The 25,222-nt window shown below is 33.7% G+C and overlaps 1 protein-coding gene across 1 annotated transcript in view; it reads right to left on the reverse strand.

The window, feature by feature from the left end:
• The window catches only part of Csmd3 (CUB and Sushi multiple domains 3), a 1,085,099-nt gene that overhangs the window by 829,282 nt on the left and 230,595 nt on the right, over positions 1-25,222 (reverse strand). The window contains exon 4 of the mRNA XM_005381888.2: positions 10,591-10,785. Within this exon, the coding sequence (XP_005381945.1) occupies positions 10,591-10,785 (195 nt within the window). The remainder of the gene's footprint in view (positions 1-10,590; positions 10,786-25,222) is intronic.

The raw sequence follows: 25,222 nt of genomic DNA on the forward strand, positions 1-25,222 counted from the left end.
TAAATAAAAAGGAGTTACAAAAATGCTCAGGATAGACTTTTACAAGTATATTCATATGCTTTTCTATATAATGCATGTAAATAAAATGTAACTTATTTTTTAAATTAATTAAGCATCTACTGAATGATCAAATGTAAAAGAAAAATAAGAACACACTTTCACTTCATTTTTTCAATGGTTAACTTGAAGGCCAAGTTCTAGATTTACAAAGTAATGAAGTGAATTAAAATTTTTAACCATGCAAAAATTGGATCACAACTAAATTTAGAAAGTTGGATTGTACATCAGTCATACTTGGCTGGTAACATCAGACATATAGTTTGATTGCTTTTATTCTGTGTACAGTCTTTGACCTTCTTTTTTGATGTGAAATTATCATTTATATATCATTAAAAAGTTGTGATGAAGCCCCAAGAAGCTCATTACAGAAGCTTTTATTCCTCATATTTTAGAAGATATAGATCATTAAATTTTACTGTTCTTTCTATATTTGAATTGCAAAGAGTTCAAACTGTTTTCTTTTACTTTGTGGAACTATGAACTAATGTTTGGTTAGGTTTTTGAATGAAAGCTAAATTTAATGGAATTTCAACAAGGAGGTAAGAACTAAGAGCCTGACTCTCATAGGTTAACCTTGTTTTTGGTTACACATAATTCTCTTAGTAAAATTTTTCTCCTTTAAATATTATTTATCTTATTTTACTATGTGCATCACATTTTGAACTCCTCCAAGTTATCTGTAAATACAAGTGCACAAATCAACTTAATATTCTAACATGGTTTGAATAGGATGGCATCTTCAACAAATTCTTTTATCATTTCTGATGTTTTTCATTATCTTTAATGGTTTGATAAATCTTGCATACTTACATCTGGCAATCTGAGTAACTTTGTTGAAGATAACAACATGTAATATAACAACCACTGTTAATGCCTATCATTTTGTTTTTAAACCCTGTATCATTTTTATTGCTTTTGCTTTGTTTTGTTTTTGTCTATGTTGTTGTTATTTTACTATTTTTTATTCTCCTTAAAATAAAAAAGAATTTTAAAAAATTAATGAAGAGAATATTGTCTTGCAAACATGCAAGGAATAAAAGCAAGCATAAAACAAATAGAAAAAATGTATTCTTTGAAGCCTTTTTCAAGATTTGAAGTATTTAGATTCAGTTTACATATATAATAACTATATAAGGAGAAAATTCATGTGTGTTCCATTGCAAATCTGTCAGATTTCAAATCAGAAAGCTTAAAGAAAGTGAGTTTAGACAGGCTTTAAGATTGCAGACACATTATTCAATAGACCAAAGGTAGATATTTCAAAGTCACCTAAGTTTTAAGATTTTAAGAAGTGTTTTTCTCTGTTACTCATTATATGATAATGAGCTTTAACTACCAAATGTCTCAAAACAGAGACATCATTTATGTGACTTCCTAAATTAATGGGCAATAGTAAAGCTGCACAAGAAAAGGTCAAAGTCAAAAATGTACAATATCCTTCCAAAATGACTCCTAGAAAATTTCTCACACAATCTTTTCTTAACACAAAACACGAGAGATTTTCTTTGTCATAGAGAGTTAGTCCACTGAAGTATGTGTCACTGGGATTACTCGATGTCTTTGGTGCCTACTCTTCTCCTTTATTCCATTCATTTATCCTAAATGATTTTTACCTCCTTTTAGAGAGATGGCGTTACAAAGAACAGTGAACACCAGATGGCCGTTGCTCTGGTTCACTTCACTTATATCCAGGAGGAAGTTGGACGATTGATTTTCAAGCTCCCTATTAGGCACGGAACAGTCCATTTTACTACAGGGCATTCAAAAGCTGGCAGCATACTTTTAGCTAAGCATGCTACATCATTTTTTCTTTAACCCATAGGTTTATATAATCATAAGAATACTTTGTGTGCACCAAGAGAATATAATTTTTTTCTTTCTATATGTTGAGGGACGTAGGTTTGTTAGAAATGAGTATTTCTTAATATTTATAAACTTCTGTTTTTATTTTTGGAGCAAAACTATTGCTTATGGATACTTCAGTAATGTAAATGTTCTCAAGCCAACAGAGACATTACATTTAGAAAATTTCCTTTAAAATGATTTTTGAATGGGGCTGGGGATTTAGCTCAGCGGCACAGCACCTGCCTGGCAAGCGCAAGGTTGTGAGTTCGATTCCCAGTACCAGAAAAAAAAGTTTCTAAATGAATAAACCAAAAATTCAAAATAAACCAAATGTTCCATAGAAGCATATGCCTTAAAGTTACAACAAAGTGACAGAGGTAATGAAGGCATAGTTGTTTCAAAAAGAGTCTGACTTTTGTTTTGATTTGAGAAACACATTTTTGCCAGCATTTTTAAAGGAATTCTACAGAACAATATGCACAATTCACTTCTTTAATGAACAAATATCTAAACTTACGATGAATTATAGTAGGATATAATACTAAATACAGAGATCTAATGATTATCTCTTTACTGTCAAAATCAATGGATTAGTTTAAAATAAGATTGATGGATAAAGAAACAATCAACTGGGCACCACAGTGTAAGCTAACATATTTGAGCTGTTACAAGCATGACAGAAAGAAAATCAATGACTTCCTAAACGGAGGAAGACAAATCACAAACCCAAAATGGAGAAAAAGAATGTTGAATTTCATGTTAAATATACAGCAGAAATGCAACGTGATTATTTAATAGGAATAGGAGGCCCTGACTCTCCTCTCTGAACAGATAAAAATAAACATGGAATGCAGCACACATTGCTTATGTAAATGTACCACTCTATCTTTGCATGGAATTAAAGTACACACATTTGAGCAAAAACTCTTACTCGATAGTTCATGAGTTCCATGAAGCCTAGAGCTGTTTCGTCCATATTTAGAAGAGTAACTTGTGCATAGTTCTTAATATCTATGTTTTTTAAATATATTTTAAATTTGAGAAGTTCCAGAAATGAATATCTGAAAAATGTTATATTATCCTTGATAAACATATTTTTACCACCGATTTATATTGCTTGTTGATTCTGACCTAATTTATTAGGCTAACGTGCAGTTTAAAATTTCTCACCATCACTACAACACTGAGAAAAAACAATTTTATTGCCTGTAAGGATTTAGACCCTAGACACACCTTCTCTAGTGCTATCAGTTTGCAAATAACCCATGTCTCAGTGTTATTTTCATATTCAAACAGTCTCTTTACAGATGAATAGTGTGTTTCTCCTGTTTTAGTCATGAAAATAGAAACAGGTTATAATTACACATAGTGAAGGCTATGCATCAGATATTTTATATATACTGAATTAATCCTCCTCTTAGGGGTTAGGGGCATAGCTCAGTGGCATAAACGCCTGCCTATCAAGTGCAAGGCCATGAGTTCAATCCCTGGTACCGCAAAAATAAAAAAATAAATAAAATGTACAAAAATCCTCATCTTAATACTATAAATTAGGTCGGATTCTTCCTAATATTCAGAGGAGAAAACTGGGATCTAAAAAGTTAAATATCTGGATTAAGGCTTTTATCTTTTGTGCAACTAAGTTGTGAAGATGATCAAGGTTTTAATTCATCTAGTCTATTCTTTCCAGACTTCTTATGTGTTTTTTAAAAATCTCTGTTATATAAAAGCCAAGGAACATGTTTAAATGTCCACAGATATTTTTATAATACTAGTCACATCTATAAAGCAATAATTGTTAGCTATTACTTTTAATGATTTTTATGCTGAAATTTTTATATATTTGGAAATAAATACCAAATATTAAGCACCTTCTATGTGCTAAGCATTACATAAATAGTTCAATAATATTATCTCAGTTAATCTAGTCTCCCAAACCTTCACAATACTCTGTTATAAATAAAAGTATTCAATTTGTGATATAAATAAAACACATTCAGAAATGTAGAATCAACCCATGGACATTATGGCCTTAAAAACACATTTTGTGTCCTTTGCTTCACAGCCCTGCGTACTACTGAAACAATCTAATCACCACATATTCACTGTATTGTCACACAATGTACTTTGCAAAGCAAGATTAGCGTAGTTTCTGTAATCAAGTGTTGACCAGGTTGTTGACTGAACAGCCTGCATTTCCCTGGGAGTGATAAAGAAGCGGCATGTGACCTGTGACACTTGCGTGCTTTTCCCTGGGACTTAATATCATTGGGATTTGTTTTGACAGTCTCTGATGGGATAATATTACCGCTACTTTTCAGAGCCTCACGCTAAACTTGCTGGTTCATTAGAGCCATGTACAGCATACCTCCTCCATTAGTATCAGATATTAGTGTTCGAATTAAGAGACTCGATCCTTTTATGTGAAATGACAAATGAAAGAGGTAATGGAAGCAAAACATGCCCCAAAGTATTGCTCAGATGATAATGGTGAATATTGTTCCAACATTCAAAGTCAGTGCTGAAATATTTTCTGAGAAATATTTGAAATAATATTTTTGAAAATCAACTAATTCAAACTATCAGTGCCTCAGTCTCAAAAAGAATTCTTATCACATGGCTCATCACATTTTGATATTCAACTGTGCCTTTTCTTTGTTCTTTGCCGTCAAATATCTTGCCATTAACACTATTCCTCTATGATTCAGGGAATTACAATAACACATTATCTGCGTTGGAAGTAGATTTAAAGAAAAAGAAAGGAGCTTTTCAAAGGTTTTCTTGATCAAGTTTTTTTTAAATTGCAGATTTTAGCTCCCCAAAATATTAAAACTAATGTGACAGTGAATATACAACCTGGCCTCTATTTTGATCTAGTACTTAAAATTTCACAGTAGAATATATGTATATGTTTCAATTTGCAATTTATTTTTATGTACTCCAAGAAAACTTGTAAAATGACATCAAATTACTTTTATTTCAATAAAATAAGTTATAGTTTTTTCACTTTAAATTATTTCTATTTGAATATTACTAATAATATCAATTAAGGCTTTATATTTCTGAATACCATATCTAAACATTTACGCATGTATAATCAGGATACATTATAAAGAGAATAAATGGAGGTTTTTATTTTGTAATGCTTTTGAGAGAGCTTTAGGATACTGAGCTTGAAAACATACAACCTCAATAAATATCCTTGTATTTGCTAAATCACTGCTTCCCTGAGGAGCCATTCTTTTAATCTTCATACAGAAAAGTATCTGGTTAAAGCTGACCTTCTCTTCCTTCCTCTCAAACCATTGTCTTTTATTACTAAGTCCAGTTCTATGTCTTCATATTACAGTGTCATCCAGAATTGCTGATCAGGGTCTAGCGGGAAAATAATGACATGTTATAACAAACGATATGCTGGCCATATATCAGTCATTTATTCTACGATGATGTAGATTAAGTTTATCTTACTTCCAAGGTAAAACTTGGAAGGCCATGTTCACCTTCATGGCTACTTTAGATAATTGAAATTTATTTTGATTTGTCAAAAGTAAAAGTTCCCACATGAGCCCTTTTGCCTGTCTCTACCACATCACAACAAACTCCATTCATATCTTACAGTACGATGTCACTTCACTTATCACTGCTTACCCTGCAACCTCTTATGCATTCTTAGAACTTCACTGTTGGCTATAAAAATACACTCAAATCATCTTCAAGAAAATATCGCTACTTCCTTGCCTATAATCCCAGCACTTGGGCGGCTGAGGCAGGAGGATCATTGCGAGTTCAAGACCAGCCTGGGCTACAAAGTGAGCTCAAGTCCAGCCTCAACTGCCATAGCAAGACCCTGTCTCATAAAGACAAAAAAAAAAAAAAAAAAGAAAAAGTAAACATCATTACTTCCTTAATAATTTTTGTTAGCTAATCCAAAGTTTATAAATTCCTAACTCAATCTTAAATTTTATATGACTAATTCTGAAATCTCAACATAGTTATCGCTTTATTAAATTAAGTGTTTTTGTGTTCACTCAGGTTTAGGCTCATGTAAATCACACTAATTCATGTAGCTCTTTTATATATTTTATTAGTCAAAATGTCATTCCGAATACAGAATATCATTATGATGTTTAGAATCTTTAGCCTAGGAACAGCCTAGCCATTTTACTCTGCTGACCAACAGCTTTAATTAGCAAGGAGAGTGGGGAGCACTGAGCTCGGAGGACTCTGAGGTCCCATCAAAGCTCAGGAGAGTGAATGTCATGGAAGTGTCTGCCCAAGGAGTGGGGAGCCAAAAAGCCAAGGGCTCCAGATAGTTTCATTCTAGATTCAAGGCATAGGCATTAGGTTTAACTTTTTATAGAATATTGCTTATCTCGGCAGCAGGCACTTAGTTCTCTTTTACAAATACTGGCAGATGGTGTTGATAAAATTCATCCTGTCTGTGAATAAACACACACAAAGAAACCCTTGCTCCATACCCTCTAGGTGGATGTGGCATTCATTTTTTTTCTTAATTAAGCTACCATGGTTAGGAGGCCCTGAAGATCTCGGAAACCAAAGGTTTCATCACCGAGAGTCTCTATGCAAACTCCAGGGGAAGGATGAGCAGATCATTACAGAGTTATCAGCCCCCTGCAAAGTTATAAATTAAAGAATCAGTATGCTATCAAGTAGCAAAGAATACCAAAGAAAGGCAAGGACCGAGTAGTCTCCTATCTTTGGAGCTGGACTAGTCTTCGATTCTTTACGGTTTAATACAAAAAATGGCTAGTGAGAGATAAATTGCACCTTCCAGAATTAGATCATGTGCTCCGTGAAGTATAACTTAGAGTCTACCCTTAGCCAATGAATATTAGTAACACATGAGAACTACTTCTGAGGCTGCAGAGGAAAATTTGTACTTTCTACATGAATTATTGCCTCATTCAGGATGTTCTTGCTCTATATAGTTCATATTTTTAGCAATCCTCTGTGAAATTTTCCCTTAAAGTGTTGTCCCTAGCTGAACTTCCTTCCACTGGACTAGGAGACATTAATGCCTTCCTTATCAAGGTGCTTAGCATACTTCACAGATTCGCCCATGAAAGCAATTATCACACATTATTGCAATTACTTGATTACATTACAATCTGCCCCACTGGACTAAGGGTTCTTCAAGCCAGGGACTGTTTCTTAATTACAAGTTTGATCCTCAGTGAGTGAAATACTGCTTTTCACAGGGTAGGACTTATACATCTGAATAAGCAAACACATCCTTAGCATTATCGCTGGGGAGAAAGAGACAGCGTGGCAGGCTGAATTTAAGCAGGCGGTATTTACAAACACCGAGAGTGCCGTATTTTTTGAAAGGTGAAATAGCTCAAAGGTTAGAATAAAAGTCCCAGGGAATAAGATTGCAGGATCCTGTGAAGGAGGAACAGGAAAGCACAGTCCAAGCCTGGCAGCAGGCTATAACCCTGAAATAAAGCAGCAACTGCGATGAGATGGTAGAAGTATAGGTCTTAAAGTTAGACTTGCTGTGCAATACTTGATATTATCAATTTTGATTTACCCTTTGCTGACTACCTACCTTGTTGTGGGGTGGAAGATAGGGAAACAGGTATGAAGGAAAATGGGATTATAGAACTGATGTAAAAAACTTATTATGTACCTATTTGTGTTATACACTGAACTCTAACAGTATTGTATCTTTCGTATTTCTCATCTCTTCACTCCATTATAGATAAAGAGTAGCTTCCAAAATAATTCAGTTTTCCCCAGGGTACTTTTCAGTAAGTGGCAGAATCAGTAGAATAGGTCTTTTTTTTTTTTTTTTAACTCTAAAGACTATTATCTAAATTGAGATGGAGAAGGAGCCCCATAACAAAGATTAGTTTTCAGGTAATGTCTAGAAAGCTTTTTTTTTTTTTTTTTGGTTTTTCTCCAGTACCAGGAACCGAACTCACGACCTTGCGCCTGCCAGGCAAGCGCTTTTTGCCGTTGAGCTAAATCCCCAGCCCCAAGAAAGCTTTATTGAAACCTTTTCAAATGGTTCTTGGTTTTTTGTATTTTAAGTCCCTTTAAGTATTTCAACATGTCTTTTTTGGTTAGTTTTTAATTTTTTAAATGATTACTCGTTGTATGGCTGAAAATATATCACAAATGTTTAAATTTGAAAGTTATTACAGTAAAAGACACATGGCCATTGCCCCTGTCCCCTCACTTCAAACACAAGTGTACGTTGTTCTTGCTGTTTCAGGAAGCAGCTCTGGAAGTCCTCTTTTGTGTCTTTAGTTACACGGTCATGGGTCACTGGGTATCCTACATAGTTTCAAAAGGTTCACCCTTTATGGTCACTCAGTGTTGGGGACCATGAATTATACATGACTTCTAGGGGGTGCCCAGGCCTGTTCTTGTCCTGTCCTTAAGCCAGATTGGAAGGAGGAAACACCCAGCATTTTTGGGTCACAGCTGGAAGCCCTAGAGCTAATGACTGCTGTGGAGCTCACAGGGCAAGAGAAGACCTGCTGGAGAAGATAAGGCATCTGCCCCCATCTCATCCTTGCCCCTGTCCTTGCATCCTTCATCCTTCTTACCAGGTCACTGTGGCTCACTTACTATACCTGGAAATACACACTGCCCTTCCCCCATTGTCCTGGACTCAGATGTAATGAGTACATAACAAGGTTCTGGATATCTCCTTGCTTTTTGTTTTCTGAGAACAACTGGTCATCCCGATCCCCGCCTGTACCTCTATTTTGTCTCTTGCTCTTTCTTCCCACCATGCACCGTAACTCCAGTCAGGAGACTGGGGATTCACTGCAGGGCTCCCCAGTAACTGGCATCATGAAAAGGGAATCTAATAACTTTAGCCTAAGGAAAGAATCAGAAGTCTCAGAGTTTCAGGTTGCTGGATAAGGTAGACGAGGACACATCATGAGATTTTTATGAGCCTGCCTTTCCACTGTATGGCATTTGACCCCAACTGTCACTGTATTATTTATCACATCTTGTAAAAACACAGAAGACTTCTAGAACTGCTTCAGAAAGTGGCAGGAATGAAGGAAACAAGTGTGTTCAAAGTGAACAGGAGTATTTTGAGGGGAATTTCTGGCGATACGTCTTTTAGTGTCGTAATGTTTTTCAATTTCAGCAAATGCCATATTTTTGATCAGATTTGTGTGTCCTAATTTACATGCAACATTCCATTTCCTATCATTATCATAAAGTGATAAGAGAAATGCAAATTCCCTTCCTGCAATGTCAAAGGTATTAGCAAGGTTCAACTAGAGAGACTGGTTGAAACCTGAATACCCTACTACACCCTACTTACTCTTTCTTTTTTTAAAGGAAAGAAAAATAAACAATTAAGAACTGGTTAAAAAACAAAAAAACAGTGGTGTAAAATTTCGAAACAAGATTGTAGGAGAGTAACAATTGTTAGTACATTGCATATTGTTATCTTCAAACTAGTTGCTCATATTACAAGAGATAGGCCTGCAATCAAACAGTATAAGCATAAACCTTTCTTTTCAGAAAGCTAAAAGCAATTAGTAGTATAACTATCTTAACTCTCATATGTATTGCTTTTCCCTTCCTTTTCTCCTTTCTTGCATTCCAATTTCTCTTTCCTTTTGAGCATTTTCTCCTCATTTCACAATATCTATTGTACCTTTTGGATCTTATTTACTCTTTCTGCTTCTTACGCTAGGGAGAAAATATGATGTTTACCCATGTGAGTCTGGTTTATTTCACTTATGAATATGGACTCAAACTGCAGCTATTTCCCTATAATGTCTCAAGTTTATCCTTCTTTATAGCTGAGTAGAATGCCACTGTATAAAAATATCACATCTTAATTAACATGCTAATTGAAAAACATGAAATAAGAATTTAGCTGTGCATTATTTCCATGGGTAACTTCCACGTGGAGGGGTAGCCACATGTGGGAATGAGGGTAATAATTTAGAGGTGCATGTGGACATTACCATATTACATTCATAGAGACATTACTCAAACATAGGTAAAATAAATTGAAGTGAAACACACTCGGAAAAAAACAAATTTTGTCAGAATTTCCATGAGCATGATTTGTCTAAATACTTAGCTAAGTTGAACATGTTCTATTTTTCTGGCTTTGTACTTTGAATCTTTGTCCTCATGAGTAGATTATTGTATTTTCTCCATAACACAGTCTTCCTGGAACCACTAAAAAAATCTGTTCAGTACAATTAATGTGATAAGTTCCTCTACTAAATTCTCTACTAGAAATATTTAAAATGTTCAGAGATCTAGTCAGTTTTCTCAGTGATTGAAAAATAATTACACTGATAGCCTAGGTAAATTTTTAAGCATTAGGAACTCCATATGGTTTTCTAGTGTATGGATTTGTATATGTATACGTTATGTATGTATACGTTATGTATGTATAAATATGCATCTAAATATTGATATGTATTTCAGGCGGCTGCCAAAGATAATATTGTGTTGACAAGAACTTAGCATTTTTCTATAACTGACAGTCAGTACGTGCCATATATATATATATATATATATATATATATATATTTCAAATTCTATAGAAGGAACAACCAGAGAATGTTTCTCAAATATATTGGCTAATTGAAATTCTTGTAATATGTTTTCATTATATCAAGCAAATTTTCAGTCTATAAAGATACAGTGTTTGTTTTGCTTTCTTCTTACCTCTACAGATGGGAACAGGGAAATCCCAGGAGGCCGTGTTCACGGAGTTGGCTATGCATGTGAGTTGCGGGTGGCCATCCAGGATATACCCAGTTACACAGCTGTAGCGGATCTTGTCCCCAACGTCAAACCTTGTACCATATAACACACCTTTCGGTGGGACTCCAGGGTTTCCACAAGAGCTACTCTGCAATTCTACAGAAGAGACAAAAACAACAGATTAAAATGTTTTAAATTTATAACATTGTATATAGATATTGGTATCATTTTCCTTTGAAAAAGTGTCCTAGAAAAACAAATATAGCTATTTCAATACATAGAATCATATAGAAAAAACTGCAGTTAATACATTTATAGGACTTTTAAAAATCACATCCTAACTTAGTAATAAGCAAATGCATTTTCATTTATGTGATCCTTTGTCCTTTTTTGCTTTTACTTAACCCTAGGCCATAAATATTGGTACAGAACAAATACATATTTGAAGAAAAATTTTATCTTTACGTGGAAATAGTATAATACAATAAATAGTATACACACCTTTTTGAATTTCAAGAAATCATACAAAAATTATAGTTTTATTATTAGTTTAACCTTGAGTGCATAACAATAATAAGTGCATAGAGTGATATTTTAATTAGGTCAATAAGATAATGTCTGCAAAATGCTTGATCATAATAGTTTACTTACAGTTCTTTTACTTTATTAGTTGATTAAAAGTAAATCAGCATACAAATAGGAGACTTTTAAAATTTTTCATTGTATAAAATGATTTAACTTTAAAAATAGGAGAAATATATAAAACTTGTAGAATTTACAGAATAATGAAGCTAGGGAATGAATGATTCATCCTTATCCTAATTTTTCCAGTATATTACCTTCACACCATAAATGATAATCAATAAAAATAATAAATTGGCTGGGGATTTAGCTCAGCGGCAAAGCACCTGCCTGGCAAGCACAAGGTCATGAGTTCCATTCCTGGTTCCAGAAGAAAAAACAAAGAAAAAAGAAAAAAAAGAAAGAAAAATAATAAATTAATTGGAAAAACATAGTAATAATTGGAGCAAAATTGATGGTTTAGTTAATAATACTTTACAAATGTTGATTTCTTTTGAGAGTTATAATTTCATAGGTAGTTAATTTTGAAGTAGCTATATAGGAATATATGGCAACTTTATTGTTTTTGTAAAATAAGGTAAAAATGACTTTGCAATATAATATGACTTATTTTCAAATTTCTTTTGATATTTGCCATAATTATCTACTTAGTAAGTTTCATAAAATATTATGTTAAATCAAAGAATTATCTCTCATTCAAGTACTAACCAGGCCCCACCCTGCTTAGCTTCTGATATCAGATGAGATTGGGTACATTCAGGGTAGCACAGATGTAGACTAAATTGAATAATTGTAAGCTACAGAAACATAGAAAGTTCAATGCCAATAGTTAAGTAAAAATATTAAAATACAAAGTGATTCACAATATGTGTGAAGAAGTTTACAAAAAACAACCGATTGCTAGGCATAAAAACTGTATGCACAGCTCAAATTTTTATCTCTTTATCCATAATGAATTTATAATTTGGAAAATATTTTAAAAGCTTAGCATTAATTTTGTGAATAACCTTCCCAACTTTAGTGAAAGCAAAAGGTTCAATGACCGTTTTAATTTAAGAGTATGAGTTGACAACAGGACATCCCTGGAAATTGTATATATATTTTAGAGAAAAATATTTACTCTGAGCATGAAAGCACATATTTTAGAGTTCTGAAGCCTATAAAAATGAAGGATTTGATTAACATTTACAATATGTTGATGGTTCCTATAAATACTAGGCAACTGCCTTCATAATACATCGTAAACTAATATTTGAAAAGTGTTCAAAATGTCAGTAACCAAGGTTATTTTTAACGTTTCACCTTACTATTTCTCCAAGACACATGGGGCAAGGACAGTTCCTGTAAAACTTTTTGTTTTCCAGCACCAGGAATCGAACTCATGACCTTGCGCTTGCCAGGCTGGTGCTGTGTTGCAGAGCTACATTCCGAGCCCCTTCCTGTAAAACTTTAAATAACTACATCATATGTGAAGTTTAAGCACTTTCTTTAAAAAAAAAAATTCCATTCATTTGAACAGTAGTTTATTATGAAATACTTCATTTTTTAAAAAATGCATTAGGTTAATAGATGAAATGTTTGCTGTGATAGATGATGAGATTAATAAGTTCTGATAAAATGAATAAGAATTCAACCCTTGAATATAGTAATAACAATGAAAATAGTTTTAATGAAAGTACCATTTTGGCCTTATAATCAATCCCCTCCTCTTCCTTCCACTCTCTAAAATAATTAAGGTCAAGACTTCAATTATCATAAAGTTATATATTTCAGAAAAAGGGGTTTCCGAGTTATTTCATAGGAAGCACTTAGGTGGGGGAAATAAAAGGAAAAAGAAGCAAATGCTAGTTGTTAAATTCAGATTCAACATTGATTTAAATGAACAAACAAAGCTATCCAGAATGAAACAGTACTTAAAGCAAAGACGGAAAATACATCAATTGAACCACAAATGAAAAATAGCATTGGATGGAATCTTAATAGGTTACCTCATCTCCTACCATGTGGCTGAAGTGTTTCTAAACCTATACACTGGTTGAAAAACAAAAGTAATAAACTTAGGCTATTCTACAGTAAGAAGATAACTCCAAAACATGTCTGGTCATCACCTTCAGGAATTCCTTTTGTTGCTTGGCCCTGATTATTACTTTCATACATTCGAGCTCATAAAGAAAGTTCAGATGCATCACACTCACGTCGAATACATCCTAATACTATAGCCACCGCACATGAATTCTAATTCTTCTCAATTTGAGACCTCTTTCTAAGCTGCTAGTTCATGTTAAGATACAGAGCCAAGGAATATATGTTATTACCTGAAGAGTTATATAAGCTACTAGCAAATATATTCTGATTTAACACCACATCATAGTCTTGATATTTTAAAAATAGTGTGGCATACTGAGCTTTTGAATTAAATTAACTTTTAATTAGCAGCAGTTTCAGAAATAACTAGGTTACACTAATTTTATTCATTTAAAAATGTTATCCATTGTTAAGAGTTTGACTATCAGAGGTAAAATATAGGACCATCTTTGGTAAAGGAAAATATAAATAAAAATTATATGTATATATAAGGATAGCTGCTATAGGTGTATTGCTAATGTCTGTGGTTTATTGAAAGGAACAGTCAATGCTTAAAATTTTCTTTTTTCGTAACCAATTTTGCATGCTTGAGTTTGGTAATCAGAATGACTGATCTGAAAACCACAATATGCAGTATAAGAACCATTGTTGAACTCCTACCAACTTTTAAGGTGAAGCTCTGCATCATTTCCAATGTTTTTTTTTATTATTACTTGTTACTGTGTTTGATTGTTTGATCAATCTTACATTCTTACATCTGGTGGACTGAGCAACTTAGTTGAAGATAACAGTATACAATGTAGCAACTACTGTTAATGCCTATCATTTTGTTCTGAGGTCATGTGTTACTTTTATTTTTTGTGTGTTGTTCTGATTTTGTCTTCATCATTGTATGTGAGTTCTTTTGATTTTTAAAATAAAAAAATTAATATATATTTCAAGTATTTATGTCTAAATATTACAAAACCACTGTTAAGGAAATGAAAATTAAGCAATAAGATGAAGAATGTTTATGTAATTCATCGAATTTATATGCAAGATTGGTAGTTCTTGTTATTACCTCAGTTTGTTTCTGATGTAAATTACATCTAAAAAGAGAGCTGTAGTAGTCTGCAGTTTTCAGTCCTTTGACCAGCAAATGACTTTTGGGTACTGATCTAAAGTCTTATGTGACTAAAGTAAAACGATAATAGAAGCAGAAAAATTCTATCTCCTAGTCCATTGTGGAAAGATTAAAATGGGATTGGAGTACTGGAGCAGATACTTTAAAATTATTTTGACTATAGTGCTCTTTGAGCATTAATCAATTTTCTTAAAGTGAAATAAATACAACTTTCCATGTACTGCAGCCTCATTTGGATTCCATTCTTGGAATCTGTGTCATGAGGTCGTGTTTGTAAATAAAGCAGAAACACTTTAGTCAGCAGCTGGGCAAGTTGAGAAGATCATTGAAAAAGAAATCTGAGGACTTTTGTCACTGGTTGTCCTGAGTCCTTGCTTTTAGGAAAAACGGAAAATAAAACTACAGCACAAATTCAAAGGAAAAAGGCTTTAATTAGGAAGTTAGAGGGGGAAAGGTCTTAGGTCAGGTAGCTGGAAGGAGCAGCCTCTGCCACCCTCTCCCACCAGGGTGAGACTGGCTCCCAGCACCAGCGGAGGTTAAGGATTCTCTGGTGATCTGGGGTTGGTTGATTGGTTCTCAGTTGTGGCATCTTTATGCCTGAGGGATGGCGGTATCCCCAGAAAAACATAGTCTCTGCCTGGGGTGTTTCCTGTGGGGCTCTGCCTGGAATCCTTGTGATCACAAGTTTGGGACAATCCTGGAGACTTGTGGGTATAGCTGATGTCCCTGTGAATCACTTAGCTGGGTGTCCTCAGTCCTGAAGAGGGGTGAGATCACATAAATTTAGAGCTTTAAACCTGTCTGGCCAGATCCTAGACAGACACTCCCTAAATGATCAGCAAGTGCCCATGCAGAACTGAGAAGAGAACTGACCCCAGATTTACACTACAAGCAGACACAAATAGAAAGCCAAACGTGTTCTACTTTTCGTTAACTAAGGAGTGGCTGTAGGGCTAGGTAAAGGACATGGTTCACAGCAAAACTGGCTTTGAAGTCAGCACCTGTCCCAAAAGAAGACAGAAGTCTTGTTTTTAATGAGCCCTGAGGAAAGCCCAGGATTCTGCCTCTTCCCCCACTGTGTCATGAGGATGTAACAGAACTCAAACCGTCACTGGAAATCCCAGAGACCCTCTGTGTTAACTTCACTACTCTGTCCTTCACAGATGCTTGAATCAAGTTAAAATTTATCTATCTCAGCTATATAAGTTCATATTTTATTTATCATTGTACCTCAAAGATATTGCAGTTATCAACAAATAAGTATTTTGACAACATAAAACATTTTAACAGTAAAACAATTATAGTACAGAAACATACATTGGGGAGTGCTATGACAAATTTTAAATACTGAATTGTGTTATGGAGGGCAAATTCTAGTGATATTTCTCTATGTTAACTTAAAAATATACATTATATGGCAAGTGGTACAAGCTAATTTATTCATCAGAAGTTCTTAGGAGTCAAAAATAATGCTGCTCTCTGGCATGTATCAGTAAAAGCACTATCACCTCCCTGGATTTCTGAATTAACAATTTGAAAAGTCAGACTTTGTTGCTGAGTATCAGGTCTCAGCCATGCTTTGTTCTTGTGATTTGGGCATTTATTTTCTCCTATCAGCTCAAAAAATAGTCACCATAGATTTTCTGCATTGAGTCAAAAGGAGATTGGCAGTTAAAGTATCTTGCCCAATGCCGTTAATTAGTACATAGTACATTTATGGCTCAAGTTTAGAATTTCTGATGCAAAAGCCTTAAGTCATTTCACCGCTGTGTATTGTTCCATAGCAAAAGTATATAGTCATCCTACAAGTGTTTATTCGGCATCTATTTATCTTTGGTAATACTCTGAAGAGACAATCTTACAAAAGACCGAAATGGCCTTGCTGTCATGGAGTGTATAACTTGATGGTGATTAAAAATAATTAACAAGTGCTTGCAGAATATACATTATAACATGTGGAGAAAATGAGTTATAATAAAAATGTAAGAGAAAATTTAATTAGTCTTTAGAGGATATTTGAAATGTATTTCTTAATGAAATGAGACATAAATTGTGATCCGATTAAGTTAAAATTTAAAAAGACAGTGAACTATTTTATTCAAAATCAGATAGTATAAGAAGGAAAGAACTACAATAGCTACATGATTTGGCCATACATTGAAGATAGCTTTTATTGATATATTAGAATAGAAACTGGAAGGGGGAATAATATTCAAAAAGGGTTATTGTAGTTGCAAATATATTTTGCCTAGGTATTTAGAAAGGAGGACTGCCTCATTCTGAAATGTGTGGTAGTTGGATTTTATAAACTCCTTAGAAGGAAATAATTCTAAATAAATGACTAAATTCCATTCTAAATGTATGAGTGAGCAGAGATTTTTAGAATCATACATCATCTGCTGTATGAGCTTACTAATTTAATAGTAATGCAGTCTTTAATGTGAAAATTTGTGTTAACCAATGTCAATAGCTTAATGATATATACATATTATTTTGATATGAGAATATTACCTTTAAAAAGCCACTGGTATAATCGCATGAAAATTTATGTCAGCCATATGCTGAGAAAGCATTTGATGCCTGACAAATGTTACTAACTCAATACACTGAATCTTTATTATTACTATAATCAATTTTGTATTGGATACATCTAAAATAGATGTGAGTGTTATGGTCTATGAAAGACAGTATCATAGGTATCAACTTTTATTAAATGCTAATTAGTATGTTACGTAATTCCTCAAGTCTTTGTAAAATCAAAATATAATAATTTCACCACAGGTAAAATTCAATTGCTCTTAAGTCATAAGTTAAATTGTAGGTCTCATCTCAACTTTTGTTAGAAAATTGTATAGCCAAATTCACAAACATGTTCATAGTTGTCTTTAATTAGTTCATTCTTTTGTCTATAAATTGGTATGATATAATAAGTACCATGCCAGACACAGTAACTAACAACTTACATATTCAATATATTGCAGCTAACAAAGTCCAGATAAATTAAAAAACTAAGAATTTTAAAATATAAATTAAATCCTAATAGACAGTATCTATAAAGCACTACAGGAGAAAAAGTTTTTATCACGATTTCCTCAAAGAAATTGAAGAAAACTCTATCCAGCAATTTAGCAAAAGAAGAATGATTTATACTAATAAGCCTGTTAAAACAATCTTGGCTCTAAAAATGAAACCTCAGTTTGTTTGCAGCTCATAGATGTTTGTGAAAGGCAAGCTATCGAGCAAATTATGAGAAAGAAAACCTGACATTGAAAATTAGAATGAAAAATCAAAAGAAAGGATAAAAGACACCATGACTACAGAATTGCATAATTATTCCGTCAAACTGATGAAGTGTGATCCTGCTGAGATCAATTAACGATGCTTTAAAGCACTATAAAATTATATCTACGAAGAAGTAAAACTTAAGTTGTTTGTACTTCTTACAGAAAATTAATCCCAGGGTTTCATTTCCCAGATGGCTAAAAATAATTTAGGAGAACATAATATCAAACTGAAGTAAAATATTTTATACCTAATACTATTTCAAAGCACTTGACAAACTAATACTCTTTCTAAATTTTTAGTGACCCAAAATATTTCCTATTACAGACACTGAACCATCTCATTTACATAAGATATAAATACAGTTTGAGGATTCACTTGGGGATTTTGGTTTGAGTAAATATTTTGTGGATATTGTGAATCACTTATTGCATCTATTATGCCCCTCTGGGATTTTCTTTCACCACGCATAACTGAATGAAATTCATGTCTTTCTACATTTCCTTCCTCAATAGACTGATCAGTTTGAGAATGGGCGATCTGACTCATCTTTGTGTATCGAATTCATCCTGCAAGCAGAAAGAGATTGCTAGTTGTTTTTGTTAAGAAAAAAATATAAAAGATGATCAACCCACAGAGTTGTAACAGCTAATAATTAAACACAGAACAACAGAGTAGAGCTGGTGGTATAGAACAGAATTGTAGTTATCTCAGGAATTAAATGTGTGTCATAATAAGGGCTAGGTGACAGTGGCAGAATGAGATCTTATTGAGCCAAATTGCATAATTATATTATTCCAAGAAAATGCACGTACTTCTATCAGGCATTTACTCTCTGCGAGCATGATGTCTAAGCTTTTAGTCGGGCCATGACCTCATGGTGATGTTGTACATGAAATGCAAATGAAGCCACTTTTAACAATTTGAAAGTGATCATGAAACTTTCAAAAGTTCATATTTTCTAACTGAAAGGACAAAGGCCCAGTAATTTTCATTATTACTATAACCTGATGAGAAGGAAGCCAAATAAATTATTGGTGGATGGAAAAGAAATAAGAAACTTTTAAATTCTGTCTAAAAGAAAGATACATTACTAGATTGATAGGGGTGTTTCTATGAATGCTGATTAAAGTGTTAAAATGTATTTCAGGCAGTAGGTCCAAAATCTGTTGACACAATACTTTAAAAATATTAAGATAAATCCTAGGGTCAGTTGGATATATTTCTAGGGGAAGGATGTAAGAAGATGTAGAAAATAGTGCAATTAGAGATAAAAGAGAAATATATGCTAAGTAACATCATACTATTCATATGGAGCGTGTAGGTATTGCTGACAATTGATACAGAAAAACATTTTCAGTCAGACTGAAAGTAATCATCAAACATAGTGTAGAAAATTATTTGCATGGTATATAAAAACATAATTACAAACAAGTTATTTTGATTTTTTAATGAGGCAATTAATTTTCTTTCAGGTTCATATAGCTATGCCTTTTATATCTCAAGTTGCTCAGTCTATTGAGGGAGGAAATATATAAATTTTACTACCAAAACTGAATTCATAAGAATATTTTTGTTTCGTAAACTAACTACCAGTTGTATTAAGATACTTAGGGGGAGAAAGTGCTATAAGATATGAAAAATTTATGATGGTTCAGTACCCAAGCAAATGTAACAAAACTATGGAAAGAAAGCATATTCAATGTCACACTCCCTTTAAAGTTTCTAAAAATGTAAGAGCACCACATCTAGCATGGCATAGCATTTGATAGCTTGATTCAGATTAACAGAATAATATGAAGAGACTCCTTGACTCATGACAGAATTAGGACAGCATCTGTATTAAAACCTTGGCATAAAAGTAATTTAGTTCTTTAAAAAGATGTGTTAAGCGGATCAAGAATAATTTACTGAATTACATAATCATCAGATATGATGAGTGAGACATGGCACTGTATTTTAGAAATTAATCCAGCACTAAACAATTATTGAACCCGAAGGCATAAGTGTCAAAGATGTATAATGAAGATGACACCATTTCTATCGTATTGGAACTTATAGCTCAGTTTGAATGATAAGACATGCACAATACATATGACCTTCTAAAGATTAGTAAATAAAACCGATTTGGTAAACTGAAAGTTAAAGAAGGCAATTATATGTATTATATACTTATACAGAAGAGAGATCGTTGTGTGAAATAAGTAGGGTCTTAGTTGGACAGGAGTCCAGAGAAGAATCAACTAAATCATGTGAGCAAGACTTATGCAGAGGAACATGCTGATGCATATTAGGCAACATACAAAACAGCTTGGCTTGGGTAGACATCATATATATGAAAAAATACAAAATGAACTTCAGAAAAGTATTGGAGGGTCACAATTTGGAGATGCTTAAAATTAGCAGTTTGGAAACCGCTGTTAAGGGGTTGCTGCTGCTGTTGCTACTATAGCTTCAAGACTCCAAAATGAATGGCTGAAATAAACTAGCAGTTACTTTTTTATGTATCTCTATGTCTCTCTGATTAGAGTAGGCGATGAGGGATAAAACTCAGGTCATCAGTCCCCTAGATTTCTTTCATCTCGCTTCTCTGCCATGCCTGTTGCTTTGCCTGCAAAATAGCGCTGGCTTGCTGCAAATGTTGAGTTCTAAATGATTGGGATTGACTAAAGTTATGTTCGGAAAGAAACATGTCCTCTTCTATTTCACTGTTGATGAAGTCCTTTCTCATGACCGCTTCTTACTCCACTTCCACTACTTCTAGGAAATGCTCGCCAGGTTTTTTGGTGGTGGTGTCCATGGTTTTTCAAGAAGGCTGACTATAGTTTCTTGCCAATCAGAGACTTGGCTGAATTATCATAAATATGCCAAATCATGTCAGACAAGAGTTATGAAGAGTGACCTGCCCTGACAAGTTCGGGTCTGCCTCAGTTGTCCTATGTCTTGCATTTTCTTCAGAATATCTTCCATGTCCACATTCTTTGTATTTAGTAAAACAGATTATCTTTGGGAGTATCCAGCTCAACATTTGCTAAGGCAGATTTGGTACTCAAAATTGTCTTAGGGATGGAACAATAAAAAGGGTTTGCAGGTGAGTCATAGAGTTTACTTGGCTAAAACTCCCTCCAATAGCTTATTAGAAATTGAAATTTGGTTGTCTGAAATTCCCTCCAGTAACATTTTAGTTATTTTGATGTACCCCTGAGCCCCAATTTGTGCAGCCTTGTCTCACATTCTCTTGAATTGGTGCTACCCTGAGCTTGTCTGAAAACAAGTTTAGCCAGGACGCAGCATCCTTTCTTTTATCCTGACCCCAGGGCTACTTTCCATCCCTGGATTAAGAAATTTAATGGGAGCTTCTAACAAACAATATTCCTTGTGATATAGAAGCAGCTGGTTTCTCTAACTCAGAAATCACCAAAATTTGAGAGTCTGTATTCTTCACTTTCTCCTTGAAAACAGCCAATTTATGTCTGATCTCTTCTCTTTGCTGTAAAACCTTGCTGTGGGCAGCCAGATAGACAGAGCGTACTTTACCATTATCTTTTAAACCTCATCCTTTTGAGTGAGAGCCTGAGTGGTTCACCCCTCACATCTTCATGAGAAACTACTCCATCAAACCCTTAGCATAGCACACAGAACCTGCTTCCTACCCCGCTCCTAATACTGATGTTTCCTTGCCCCTACTCCTGACCACAAAGCAGTGGCACATATTTTAGATTTTCATTTCTAACACATTACAATCAATTCAAATATTTCATCACAGCCATATATTCTTTCTAATGTATAAAAGAATGAGATATAGAATAGGTACTAGGCTTGGCCTCTTGAGTAATAGAAAATTAGCTGAGTGAAAGGACTGCTACCCTGAGGTATACCTCTGGAATTGAGTTTCCGTAGAGTCTCTCTCTCCCCCAAATTATGAACAGTGGAAAACAACTAGAAAAAAATAACTGAAACAGTAACATTGGGGAAGTATAGAATGAGCCGAAATACTTTCCTGGATGACAAGTACAGTGACTCTTGACTATTTTATGCTTCCAGATTTATGTTTAACCTTTCCTCCCTGCAGAGACAGTGCTGTAACTTTGGAGAAAGACTAAAAACAACTAGAACAACTTGTTCCAGTTTATTTACATCCTTGCCCTTGACCTTATCATTGGACGATGAGATAGAGTAGAAGTTGCATGAATGACATCAAATAAATCTGGCTTTGATTTCTATCTCTGCCAGTCAGTATGATGTGACCAATGAGGCTTTTAGTACTTCAGTTTCTATTTGGGCATCATCTTCATTACTAAGATTTATTTGGGCTGCAGAAGCAAATTAATGGGAACTCACCATGACTTTTAACTCTGTTGTGAGTTTCTTGATATTACTGCATTCTAATGTTCATTTAATGGTTGCTTGTTTCACACTGAAAAGATGGTCATTTATGCATGAACTCATTTTCCTCGGGAAACGTTGTATTTATGAGCCCTGGGTTTACTGAACATGTCTGATTTCATCCCATTGGAATCACATAACATTTAACAATAGCAAAGGTTTTCCAGTAATGAATGCATTTACATTGTTTTTGGTTCATTTATCTTCCCTGAGATTTTAACATTTAAAATGTATTTTACCCTTTTCAGCAACCAGCTCCTCATGCTAGCTAGTTTCGTTACTGAGTATAGCTCATAATATACTACAATAAGATTTACTTCACCAAAGCTGTGAAAAACTACTTTAAATCAATTATGACAATTATCTCTCTGTTCAATTGCTTATGCTAGACTCCTCCACTGTCAGACTACATACAGTTTTCCCTGATGTGACCTACCAATTGCATTTTAGGCTTTATTCAGTGAGCACTCATTCTTCTGATTAAATGAATAGGGGCTATGCATGGATTGAGTGAAGACTGTAGTTATTAGGATTATAATATGAATATAAGAGGGAATTAAGTATCATTGGCCCTTCGTATTTTAATTAAGTACCACAACACTCTTAATCAAGCATATAATTAAATTTAAGAGGAAGTGTATTGTGTGCTAATTGCCATTGATTATTAATAATATGCTTATTTATGCATGCACACTCTATAATGGCATATATCTCCAGACCGTTTCAGAATGACAATAACATTCTGCATAATGAAACTATTAATGAAATGGAATCTTGCAAGAAATGTCAGATGAAAAGCAGCTCGGGTCTCAAGAAAAAGTAGCTCCGATCTCAGAATTCTTCTTTCCTAAAATTTCCTTTTGAACATCAGAGCAAGTCCTATGAACTTAACACAGAAGAACATCAAGAACAATATTCTATTTATCCAATAATACTGTAATTTCTGTGATAATAATTTTTTATATTTCCAATGATATAAGGAATTCATACAACCCCAAATATAATTAATTCAATGATAATTTTAGTCTTTAAAATGAGATTTATTCTTTTACTTTGCCCATGCAAATATTTAGAAATGATTTTATTAGGTTATATACAATACTCATTGTTTCTTTAATTAGTTCATTTACTATTATGTAATAGTCTAGTTGCTTGTTTATTAAGCATTTAATGCATGTCACACAAGGTCATTAGTCACTAGAGATACAATAATGAAAAATAGATACTCCTTTCTACATGGTGCTTGGGCATTAAATTTGTCAGCTGGTGGTGAAACGGAAATCCAGATATGATACCAGATAATAAATAAAATATTTAATGTATTATTAAGTAATAAGTAATATTGAAGACAAACACTAAGAAATGAAGCAGAATGAAATATGATGAAGCATTAGGGGAAAGTAAACTGCAGCTGCAAAGACTTTCATGTTTCTCAAACAGTAAATGTCCTTTTACGTGCAGTGGAGTGGACCAGGGGAATGCTGGGAAGAAATGAAGCCAAAGAGGTAAAGCAGCATCAGACGGGGAAATCTTTAAAGCCTTTGTACGGTGTGTAATCGACTCATGCATTTCATGCTATCTTCTATCTCCAAACAGAAAATCCCTGCGCCATTTCCTATTTGCTTAAATTTGGGAATTCTGTTTTGTTTGGTTGTTTTTTCATAGAAATTATCTCCTTACAGTGAAAAAGAAAGATTTAATCTCTTTCACTGCCCTAAACTGTGTCTGTCTTGACATATTTGTTCCTTAACTTTTTTAATGTATTCAGTGTTAGCATTATAACTATGAGACTATTATTAGTACTACTAGCAAAATTACATTTTATGGGTGGTTTATGGTTATTTTTCTCTTCTAAATAAGTGCGTTTTCCCTGTAGTTAGTAACTTCCTCTTTTTTATTCTTTTACTTATTTAATGTTGAGTAACAGTCAGTTTCTAACTCTTTGCCTAATATCTTAATCTATCCTCAATACAATTATATGTAGCAGGCCTTGAACTCTAAGGGGGAAAAAATAGAGAAATGTCATCTTTATATGGACAAGTTCATGTCTTACTCTATGTTGGCAAAAATGAGAACTTGTTAGAAGCTCCCATTAAAATTTCTAGGTTGTATTCTTTCTTATATTCCACAGTATGTTCTTTCTTTGTTACTGAGAATCACTTGTAATTTCCTGAGAGTGTGTGTTCAAAAGATAAATCATGTATAGCTTTATGTCTTCTCCAATTCTCACATCCTCTAATTGTTTTGATAGGCGTAGAATTTGAACATGGAAATATTTATGTTAGGATTTAGAAGGCCATACTCTGTGCTAGTGTTGGTAGATTAAAAAATTATTGTTTATTGTTATTTCAGGTTCATTTTTTTTCTTTCTTTTTTTGGTGCCTGCAATCTAACTCAGGACCTCACACTTGCCAGGCAGGCACTGTGCCACTGAGTTACATGCCTGGCCCTTCAGATTTATTTTTAGAATAACTATACATATTTAAAATATGATCTAAACATTTATAATGTGCTACAGAATATTTTTGGGTTTTTTTGGAATATTTATGTTAATAATTTATTAAAGAAACCCACACAGGTACTGAACTTTTCCCACCAAAATCTAAAGTAATTGGCTTCCTTATTAGAAACTGTATGAGTAGAAACACTCGGAATATAAGATGTTATCCTTATTAACAAATCATAATTGTATACAGTTATGAGGTTCAAGATAATATTTTAATATATTTTTATAATCTAGCATGAGTAAATCAAGCTAATAAGCATATTCATAGCTTTGTTCACTTATTATGTTTTCTTCTGAGATATTTGAAAGGTACTCAGTTACTTTGAAATGTATAATACATTCTAACTGACTTTAGTAACCCTAGGGTACAGTAGATCTTAAAACCCATTCCATTGTCTAACTGAAGCTTTGCTTGTTGCTCTGCAATGCTGTGATTCATGTCTGTATCCTCCTCTGCTAACACTGTTATACTTTAACAAGTTCAACTTTATTAAATTCTAGAACACTTGTTTTTCTGTGCCTGGTTTATTTCACTTAACATGACATCCTCCAGACGTATCCACGTTGAATAACAGGATTTAGGGTTTTTTAATGGCTTCATAATATTCCCTTGTATGCATTTGTTATAT

Source organism: Chinchilla lanigera, unplaced genomic scaffold (genome assembly GCF_000276665.1).
Source record: "Chinchilla lanigera isolate Chin_1 unplaced genomic scaffold, ChiLan1.0 scaffold00016, whole genome shotgun sequence".
NCBI classification, from domain to species: domain Eukaryota; kingdom Metazoa; phylum Chordata; class Mammalia; order Rodentia; family Chinchillidae; genus Chinchilla; species Chinchilla lanigera.